Raw genomic sequence first — 10,894 nt, forward strand, 5'->3', positions numbered from 1 at the left:
ACCGTCCCCGTCTTACTTCCTCCCTCACCGTCATCCGCAAAAGAAACGCCTTTCTCTGCGCTCTTCTTCATCTGCGGGAACGTTCCTAAAGAACCAGTCCACGGACATTAAATCCCTCTGCCAGTCTTTCTCCTCCTTCCCTCCCTTTTATTTTGCCTCGTCTTGCCTCAAATGCATGCACACATACATAGATGCATTGTGGGGATATATATATATATATATATATATTTATACATACATATACATACATATACATACATACATATGCATACATATGCGAGCTTCAGTTCTTCTTTCACTTCCAGGCCACCTAGGTCCCTTTTCTCCTGTTGTCTTCACCTGCCTGGGCTGTTTAGGCGTTTCCGTCTCAGCTTTTTTTCCGGTCGCCGTCCTTCTGCGGCAGTCTTGCTCTTTCGCTTGCTCGTCTCTCCAGCCTGACGCCCCCCACTATGGGCACCCGCGGCGCCGCTAACCGCCTCGCGTCCAAAAAGGCGGGAGGAGAAAAAGCGGAAAAGGCTGCCATTTGACAGGAAATAGTCAAACCTGAAAAAACATGTTTCTGCCCAAGTCGTGGCTGAAAGGAAACGATGTGGGGTGTTCGACAAGCCACGGAAGGCGAAAACGCGAGCAAGTCAGACTCAAAGTCGCCGGCGAACAAGCGGTTCGTTGACTAAAACGCATGCCCTCTCCATGCATGCATCTGTCTGGCTGAGAGGATTTGACGTTTTTTGAGGAAAAAGGAAAGCGTTGACACTCAGAAGGAGGCTGGCTCGCTCGTTCCACCAAGATTTTCTCTCCTGCCGATCCTCTGTCTCTCTCAGAGCCTTCTTGACGCCCTGCGAGGTTTCGCGGCGGCCCACACTCTCCCCGCGCCTCTCTGCGGGCGACAGACTTTGGTGTCGGAATTTAGGGTCCTTCGATTTGTTTTCTGCTCAGTACACTTCCAGTTTTTTTCTGTGTTGGTTTCTCGTGCCGTCCGTCTTCTCCTCTTGAAGGGGAGGCACCCTGGAGCCTCATCTGCCTCGAGCAAGGAGGACGCTCTGCTGTAGGGGGTTTGTCGTTTTCTCTTCCCGCTCCGTGACCTTTCAGCTTTTCTCTCTTTTCAGCTTGTTTTCCTTCTCTTGGGGGCACCCAGCGTCTGTTTCTTCTCTGTCGCGCGTTCCTCTGCCCCTCATTTTCCGCTTCAACAGACCCTGTCCCTCTCGCTTCTTTCTGTTCTCACGCATTTCTCCGCCTTTTTCTTCCCGCTCTCGCTTCTCTCTGCTCTCTGCGTTTTTCTCTCTTTTCGATGGCGGTGTTTCATGAAGCCTCGGCTCCGCCTGGGGCTTCTTCTGCGCCGAAGAAGAGCAAGAAGCGGAATGCTTTCGAAACCTTGGGTCTGTCGACGCCGACGTCTTTGGCGGCGATCAAAGGCCTAGGCTTCTCCCAGCCGACGCCGATCCAGCGGCGCGCGATTCCCCTTCTGCTCAAGGGCAAAGACTGCATTCTGATGTCTCGTACAGGGTCGGGGAAGACAGCTTGTTTCCTGCTTCCGCTTCTGGACTTGCTGGGAGAACACAGCTCCGTCGTCGGAGTGAGGGCAGTCCTGATCGCGCCGACTCGCGAGCTTGTGGCTCAGATTCACCGCGTCTGCTCCAAACTTCTCCACAGCAGCTCGCTGCGCGTCTGCTGTCTCTTGGGAGGCGAGAACTACTCCAAGCAGTTTCTCGCGCTGTCGCGGAACCCAGACGTCCTCCTCACGACCGTCGGCAGAGGCTCCCAGCTGATCCACGACAAGGTCCTGAGTCTGTCTGCCGCGAGGTTTCTCGTGCTCGACGAAGCCGATAGAATCTTCGAGCTGGGATGGAAAGAACAGCTCTCAATGCTCTTCGCCGCCCTCCCTGCGAGCAAGCAAGTCGTCCTCGTCTCCGCCACCCTCCCGGGGGACCTCGTCAACTTCGCCAGACTGGGCCTGAGGGACCCCGAGTTCGTCCGCCTCGAGAAAGAATGCACTCTCAGCGACGACTTGCACATGCAGTTCCTCTTCGTCCGAGCAGCGCAAAAAGTCCCCACTCTTCTCTTCCTGCTCAAACAAAGCATTCAGGTGCGCAGGAGAACAGAGGATGCCACGGGAGACAGACGCCTCGAGATGCAAAGCGGGCATCGCATGCACCCATCACGCAGATCGGAGAGAGGGGAACAAAGGAAGGAGAAAAACAGCAACGAGAGAGGTCCATGAAGACTCAGACGCTCCTCCCTGGCGACGGCGAGATGAAGTCCACTCTGCATGTTGAAACAACAGCTTGATGTGAACATCTCCACTCATTCGAAATTGCGAATCATGCACATGCATGCATACACACATGCATACATGTACACATACATATCAAGCACATATATGTACATGCATATATATATATATAATATATATATATATAATATATATATATATATATATATGCGTGCAGTTGTTTAGGCTGTTTGGAATGGTAGTAGAGGACAAGTGGATGTGTGTTTGTCTTTGCATGCACCTTGCTTTTGTTTGTGCAGAAGAAAGAACAAGTTTTAGTTTTCGCGTCCACTCGCCATCAAGCGACTTTTCTTCAGTGTTTCTGCGAGCGTCTCGCCTTCCCCTCGGCTGTCATCTACGGTGCAATGGACCAGACAGAGCGTGTACAGACTCTCGCTGCATTCAAGAAAGGTAGGTTCTACGAACTCCATCATCTGCGTTTCGTAAACCACAGGGTCGAAGCTGCCCGCTTCCAGGCGAACGTCTGTAGATACATGAAAGCAGACATAGCTACATGCAGACCCTCGTGTACGGGCTCCTTTCTATGTGTATACGCGTTTTCATACACTTACATCTATCTATCTGTCTTTCTCTAAATCCATATATATATATATATATATATATGTATATATATGTATATCTATATGTATATCTGTATGTATATGTGTGTATATGTATATGTTTTCATGGCTGTGAGCATGTGCCTAAGTTTTTGTGTGCACATTTGTCGATGAAGATAGAGGATTTGTGGTAGTGTATAAAAGTAGACAGATTCGTTGTGTACGCGAATGTCGATGTGCGTGCCTTAGACCGTGGCGTTCGTCTACCTCGACTGGCTGACGGTTAAGGCTGGTCTTGTTTTCCGTTTTTTCTCGCCGCCGTTCTCCATGGTGGCTTCGCACCTGTGTGCAGCCATTGTGCTTGACGAGGGAAGAGGTGTGTGCAGAGCTCTTGATTTTCTGCCGTTTTCCGCGCTTCCTTTTCTCCGCGGTTTGGCAGAGCCTCGTCTTCTCTTGTGCTTCCCTCGGCGTTTCGCTCGCTGCTTCTGTTCCTGCTAGCCGCGGGGACCAGGTTTCAGAGTCTCGGATGCCCGAAGGCACCTTCGTCGCGTTGAATTTGTGGCTCCGCGTTTCTCCTCTTCCAGGAAAAATCTCTGTGCTTCTAGTGACCGACGTCGCTGCTCGAGGTCTCGACATTCCTCACCTTCCCTCCGTGATCAACTTCGACTTCCCTTCTTCTGCGAAACTCTTCGTGCACCGCGTCGGCCGCACAGCGCGTGCGGGCAGGTAGGAACCAGCCGAGGAATCGATCGATCTCTCTGGCATGCGCAATTGTAAATATATATATATATATATGTATATATGTGTATATGTCAATGACTAGGGTGTATCGGTAAATATTGGATGCGTCTTTGCGGGGTACGTGGTTGTCTACTGCAGTCTGCATTCGCTCGACCAAAACTTCAAAATCTTCCTGTAGATCGAAAAACGTAGTGGGGACAGCTTCAGATGTTGTGTGAACGCCACCCGTATATCTCCTTATGTATACATGATGTTGGTATACATTCATACAGACAGACATACATGCGGTCGCTTGCTGTGTCTGCGTAACTGGTGGTTGGGTGTTGTTGAGTTTTCCATAGTTGCTGGTGTGTGGTTGCTTGGCTTGACCATCGTCTGTGTCTCACTTTTCTCTCGGCTTGTGGAGACCGGGAAGCGCCGCGCTTTCGTTTCGCGGGCACGGATGACTGCTGTGCCTCCGCTGTCCTTCTTCATGTTCGACAGATCGGGAACTGCGTTCTCGCTCGTCACTGGTGACGACTTGCCGTACGCGGTCGAGCTGATGAGTTTCTTGGGTGGGCGTCTCGTCCCTCCCTTTTCTTTCTCGTCCGAAGCCGATGACACTCGACAGGAAGAAGCTGAAGACGTTGACCTCCCCAAACCTGAAGACGCCTCGAAGGACACCGTATCTCCTTCTCCCTCGTCTGGAAACTATGTGCTTGCGGGGCCGCCTGCTTTGGTGGATCCGTTTGTCGAGTTCTGCGAATCTCTCCTCCACACAGACGACGAGGTCGCCGCGGCGCACAAAACGGCGTCGTCTGCAAATGCGATGTACTACAAGACGCGTCCCTCGGCCTCTAGGCAGAGTGTGGAGAGAGCGAAAGGTCTCCTTGCCCGATGCGGAGGCGCGATGGTTCTGTCTGCCTTCGCTCACCCATGCTTCTCTTCTGCTTCCGGACCGTCCGAAGCAGCTGTCCTGTCTCGCGTGGAGCGAGCTTCAGATACCGGCGAACCGGGACCGAAGGCCGCGTCTCCGAGCGCTGACGACGCAGCCCGCATGAAAGGCGAAGTTCTCTTTCGTTTGCAGAACTATCGTCCTACGATTGGCGAGCGCGGGAGCGTGCTCTCCGCCACAGTCATGCGCGGCATGCACTCAAAAAAGTCGGAGATGCTTCGCTACCGAAACCTGCTGCAAGAACTGCGAGAGTCCCCACTGGAAAACGCCCTCACGGAGAAGCGCGAGGAAGAGGAAGACTCGCCTCCCGTCAGCGGCTACGATGCAGACGAAAGCGATCGGGAAGACGGCCTGAAGCGCAGCGGTCGCGTCTCGGTCACTTCTCTCAATCAAACGCCTGGCCAGGACAGCGAAACGAGCATTCGGGAAGCGAAGCCTCAGAGGCGGCGGACTCAGGAGAGCGAGTCGGAGGAAGATGCCCAGTCGTCTTCGCTGCTCAACGGGCAGGCTTCTTCTCTCGGCGAAAGGTCGCAGCGCGCTTCGGCTTCTTCAGTGCTCTCTGGACTCCTTCCGAGGGACATGACCAGCGAGGGAACTTCGGCAAAGCAGCGAGTGAGTAAGCGGAGACTGAGACGCACGGCGAAGGAAATGGGCGTCTCGGCTTCCTCAGCTGCCGCAAAGGCCCAGTCCCTCTCGCTGCTCCAAGAAGACCGCGAAAAACGAGACGGCGACCGGCTCAACGGTGGCGGGGACGAGGGCGAGGCCGAGGGGATGAAGCGCAAAGGTGGTTTCTACCTCGATCTCCAGCGCGGCGCGTGCAGAGACAAAACTCAAGAAACGCTCCTCAGACTCGATGAGGCAGCCATGGATCTCATTGCCGACGAAAACGACGATATGAAGCGGCAGCGAGCAACCGAACAGCAACGGTGAGGCGGAGCGACGCCGCGCGGCGTTTTCAAGACATCCGAGGGCTCTCTTTTTGTGGAGATTTCTGTCCTCGAGCAGACCTGTCTGAGAGGAAGGGGGAGGCGGGTCTGTCCTATATACCCAGTTAGACCGAGCGCAACCTACGAATGCATGCGTAAACATAAGACTCTGTGCGAGCGAGGACGCTTCAGTGTTTCAACATGAGGACTGGCGTTTGCAGTTTGGGTCATCAGCTGGACATAGAGGTATGTTGTTCATGCGTGGAGAGAGACATTGCACATCCACTAGACACCCCGGTCTCTGTTCCTTGTGTGTATGCATACACGGCTGTAGCAGAGTGCCGACATAAATCGGTGTTGTTCTATTTGTCCGTATATATATATATATATATATTAGCCATATGGAAGTGTGGCTCCACATGTAAATAGAGGAAGGCGTAAGAGGGAAGACGAAGATGTCGAGCACCGTTTCGAATTTCTCTCTCCGTGTCATCGTTTTTGCCAGTTGGGATCCGAAGAAGAGGAAGTACATCATGATGAAGGTGGACAGCGCTACTGGAAGAGCCGTGAAGCGGAAGCGCGGCACAGACAAGCAAGAGGAGAAAACGTGAGCGTCTTTCAACACCCCTGGGAACTAATTAAGTAACGAATACTTGTGTTCGAATGCATGGGCCTCAGTTTCACCGCGACGCAATGCACATGGTTGTCAGAACGAGTGGACGCAGAGGCACGGTGTTTCTCTGTTTAGAGAGCTTCTCTTCTTTCCTCTTGCATTTGGTTTCCAATTCACGTATATCTTTATATCACATATACTATTTATAGATATGTATACATATCGGTAGATGCAACTAGACCTAGCTAGGTCTATAGAAATGTCGATATGTCGATAGCGTGGTTTCCGGATGTGGTCACCCGTAAAAGCGGTGTTTCTTCTCCTGCGTCTAATTCTGTATTCCTTCTGTCTCTGTTTTGGATAAAATACACTCCCCATCCGGCATATCAGTCTACTTTGTTCACGCATATACGCGAGCGTTCTTGATGGCCTTTGTGCCTGTGACAACCCGTACACTCGAGCCGCTTACGACGCCCCATGCTTCTGTTTGTTTTTCGTGTATGTAAACGGAAACGTCTGTTGTCTGTGGATCGGACGCAGCTTCTTCCGGTCAAATACCGGGCAGTATCTTCAAAACTGGATTTTTCTCGTCCACGCGTTCAGCTTGCAGATGCGGCGTGAGACTGTGTACGTGGGCGCGGGTGCCTGTGCGCTTGAGCATCTGAGAATTACAGAGGTGAACCTATGCGTTGTGGCGAGACCTCAAAGGGACAGTCTTGTCTCTTTCGACCGGGTGCGTATTTCTTGCACAGAAGCAGCGCTCATCGCTATGCGCAGTGGTGCCGTGAAACAAAACGAAGAATTCAGAGAGTTGGAGAAGAAGAGAGTCCGGAACTTGCTGCAACGCCGAAGGACAAGAGAGGCAAAGGACGCGGTGCAGATAAACATTTCGTTTCTTCTTCAGGTGGGTTGCCTTGCTTCCAAGCGCCGCTTGTGGCTCTCTTCATGCCTCGGGTGTGTGGCGTCTCTCGGTGCGTCACTCGCCCTCTCGCTTTGTGCATTACCGTGGTCGATTCTTCTCCCTTCTCGCCTAACGTGCTCCTCTTCCCTCTACGTAGCATCGCTCCTGTTCCTTACAGAGTAGCTATATGTTTTTTTTCTAAGCATTCTCGCTGCAGTGGTTTCTGAGTCGCCATACCCAGAGATTGTACTTTAGGCATTGTGTCGTGCCTGAATCTATCATGCGACTGTTTAATTGCTTTCCTAGCTGGAACGTCCCTTCCCATCCTCTCGCTGTAGTCGTGGCTGAGTCTCACTGGATGTAAGGCTTTCTGTGTGTGTGTCGTTGTCCCCCAGATTCTGATGGCGACGGACCAGGTCCTTCTGCGGGACGATTCCTTGCGTTTACCGACAAACACAAAGGTGAGAGAAAGAGTCCGCCTGCTCGAACGATAGACATGTATGCGTGCTGCTCCGAGTGTCTGTATCTCTTTTGTTGTTGCTTTCCTTGTTGGTGTCCCTGTATCTTTGCCTGTATTTCTCCTCAACTCATTCCCTGTCTCTCTCGCGGCCTCTGCGTTTTTCTCGCTCGTGGTCCTTCGCACTGGCTCTCTGTCTTGCGTTCTGTCTCGTCAACGATTCATGCGTGGTTCTAGCTTCATGTTTATCTGTTCTCAATAGAGGGGGCTAATGCACTGAAAAGCGAGACGAAAAGTTATCTGTGTGACTGGCGGTCTTCGCTAAACTGTGCCCGCCGTTGAGCGGCCACAAGACTGCCTGCCTGGGCATGAGTTGAGAATACAACCACATGACAAATGTAAGGCGTTTTGCATGCAAGTCCCCTCCAGCTGGCAAAATCCTAACATATATATATGTATATGTATATATATGTATATATATGTACGTGTATAGGGTTTATATGTATGTATATCTCTACGACTGTACAATATAGAGGAAATGCATTTGCCTATGCACCAAATGTATGAATATACGTGTAGATGTCCTGCGCATGAATATATATATATATATGTATATATGCCTACGTCGGAATTTATATGTGTATATAGAGCGGTTTGGCATACGTCACTTGTAAATGAATTGAGAAATATGCATATGTAGGTTTTGCGTGGCCTGAATTCCCTCTTTGGCTCGTGTGCAGGCATCCAAGAAGCTCTGCAGAAGGGTGTGAAACTGACACATAAGCAAAAGAGAATCGTGAAGAAACTCCAAGCAAATGTCATGTCATCGGGGCCGCAACGAGGTGGAAAGCGCGCAGCCGCTGCCACCTTGCCGACTGTCGAGCAGGTAACACATTGAAGAAAGGGTTCTTGCAAGCATCAAGTTTCTCCTCAAGCAAATGATCTAATAGTCCCGCATCCGAAACGCAGAACATCGGTGGCATGAATGCCCAACGCACGACGCATGCAGAAAGCAAGCGCAACAATACTGCGACGTTCGTGTATTTATAAGCTTGTCTGTTTTTTGTGTGGGTTCGTAGATACTGGTAGTGTGGACGTAAATGTAAAGGCTTTGATACAACTTGGCCCGTTCATTTGCGTATCAACATATCAGCACGCTCATATACGTATATATATATATATATATATATATTTATATGTTTATATGTATGTATATTTGCATGTGTTGATGTGCATGTCTGTCATCATCTGCCAGCAATATCAGAGCAGATATTTTTCGTTTGCTTCCATTTGTGCATGTGGGTTCGATTCAGATTGCGAAGAAACGCCGAAGAGATCAGCAGCTTCGTCTACGGCACGACAAAAAGAAGGCGATGGAAGAAGCACGGAAAGGAAAAGAAAAGTGGATGAAGAGACAACAAGCCAAAGCAGCGCAGAAGGGTGCGAAAAACCGATCGTTTATGATTGTAAAGAAGTCCAAGTCTCAGAAACGCAGTCGCCCAGGGCGACGCTGAAAATATATTTGCCCTAAAGACGGTTCACCTGAGCGTAGAGAAAGATGCGTACACATCGGTGGATCCAGGCCGTCAAACGCCCAAGGTGGTACATACATACATATATATATATATATATATATATATATATATATACGTTTATATACGCATCCATATTGTGTGACTCTCAGATGAACAGGCGTCAACCATTTCAGGGATCAATTCTTGCGTCTACTTACGCCCATTTGTCAACAGATTTGTGGTCCTGAAATTGCTTGTCGACTACGCTTACATTTTCCTTTCAAAAAGAACAGTTGCATGCACAGCAACATCAGCTGCTTCGTGTGCCTGTCTTTGGCACGCACCGCAGGTTTTTCCACCTGCTTCCCTTCTTCTGCCGAAATGATAACACACTGTTGCAGTGAGGCTCGCACGTAGACTTCTGAAGTTATGCTGATCTTAGGTAACACCCCCTATGAGTTGCGATTTAAAGCTGTTTTCCTGGGTAGATCTTTCCAGAGTTGCCGTTGTTGCCGATTTTCCTGATATTGCTACGACACGCACGCAAAACTGTTCTTGAGCAGAAGGATCGCTTTCCCGAATTTTTCGTGTCTGCTTCTCACTGTTCCCTGTCGAAGATCAAACTAGCGGAGCGGTCAACCGATGCTAACATGTTAATATTTCCAGTATTCGGTTACACTGGAGCAAGAATACCTAATTCACATATTCTCTGTTCAGTTGTTTGTCCCATTAATGTAAAGGATGGAGGGAGAAACGGGTATGTAAGTGTTCAGTGCACAGTTTAGCCTCTGTGCATGGAGCGATTCAGGCGCACGTGGGATAAGTGAAAAGCCGACCGTGGTTGAGGGTCTGCAAGTAACAGGAATACTGACACTTGTCTCCTCAGGAGAGCTGCTGGAGACGAAAACGAGAAACAGAACCCGTTTGACTGTGGTTGTTACTCAGCGAAGCGCGTGGCTGATCTGATGGTGTGGTATGCTGCATGTTGTGGTGTCGCGCACAGCCTGTGACCTGGTGCTGCAGACGTCCGCGAGAAGCAGTATGGTACTGAACACTCTGGCTATATTCAAGAGTACTATAGACTTCAAGACTTGCAGCAGACGAGGGAAACTCTTCAAGAGTAGAGACCTAACGCCAGCCGATTATTATATCCTGATTTTACAGGATTCGATTCAGTTTTGTGGTTGCTGTACCTCAGCAAAGGGAAAGACTGTCCACTAAGTTTTAGATGGGAAAGCCGGAGTTTTCCTTCCCGTTTCGGTGGTCCGTTGTTCTTCTCTCTAGTGTTGAATCTGCATCTGTTTTCTGTGTCTCGGTTCCAATACTGAGATGCGAGCACTCTGTTCTTCTGTCGAAGGGATTAACAGCGGAGGCGATTGCCACTACTGAGCGAAAATGCAAGGCAAACGCTAATAGTTGAAGCGTGCCTTTACCCTGCCCAGATCTGCTGATCAAGACTATCTTGCTGTAGATGTTCTGTGAAGGTTAACGGCGACTGCTTTGTGCCACTTTCGATGATTTCGTTCCTAGGATTTCACCACTGGACCGCAACATGACATCCGGGGCGTCGTTTTGAGGCTCACAAACGGGTTCTCTCCAGACACTTCCTGAAACCACCCTTCTCTTGGTTCAAATTTGCATTTTTCCTTTTATCAGTAACGATGCTGCAGTAGTGGGCATGGGTGGACCCCGCCCGATTTCTCCGCACGGCTATGCGGCGTTGCTACCCTTGTCTCTGTTGGTTTCCACTTCCTCTCGGACCCGTGTTGGAGTCTTGTACCGTGTAACGCACACTAAATGATGAAACGGGGAAGGGGAATTTACAGTATTCACTTTAGTCCTGTGCTCGTCAGCCCAGACGTCGCTTCTCCCTGTGGCACGGGCTATTCCGTGCCCCAGCGTACCCCGTCTCCTTGGCTCGCGTCGAAATCCAGCTCACGCGTTGACTTAACAAAGTGGGTTTGCGTGCAACTCACCTC

General features: G+C 50.4%; 1 protein-coding gene across 1 annotated transcript; it reads left to right on the forward strand.

Annotated features, from left to right (window-relative positions):
• The first annotated feature begins 794 nt into the window (after positions 1-794).
• TGME49_208540 (DEAD/DEAH box helicase domain-containing protein) lies at positions 795-9,159 on the forward strand. Its single transcript, XM_018779422.1, has 9 exons — positions 795-2,083; positions 2,530-2,680; positions 3,414-3,555; positions 4,054-5,430; positions 5,936-6,037; positions 6,796-6,947; positions 7,340-7,405; positions 8,142-8,287; positions 8,715-9,159. The coding sequence occupies exons 1-9, from the start codon at positions 1,289-1,291 to the stop codon at positions 8,913-8,915; spliced, it is 3,132 nt and encodes a 1,043-aa protein (XP_018638483.1). The 5' UTR covers positions 795-1,288; the 3' UTR covers positions 8,916-9,159.
• The last annotated feature ends 1,735 nt before the right edge of the window (positions 9,160-10,894 follow it).

This window comes from Toxoplasma gondii, chromosome Ib (genome assembly GCF_000006565.2).
Source record: "Toxoplasma gondii ME49 chromosome Ib, whole genome shotgun sequence".
Lineage (NCBI taxonomy): Eukaryota > Apicomplexa > Conoidasida > Eucoccidiorida > Sarcocystidae > Toxoplasma > Toxoplasma gondii.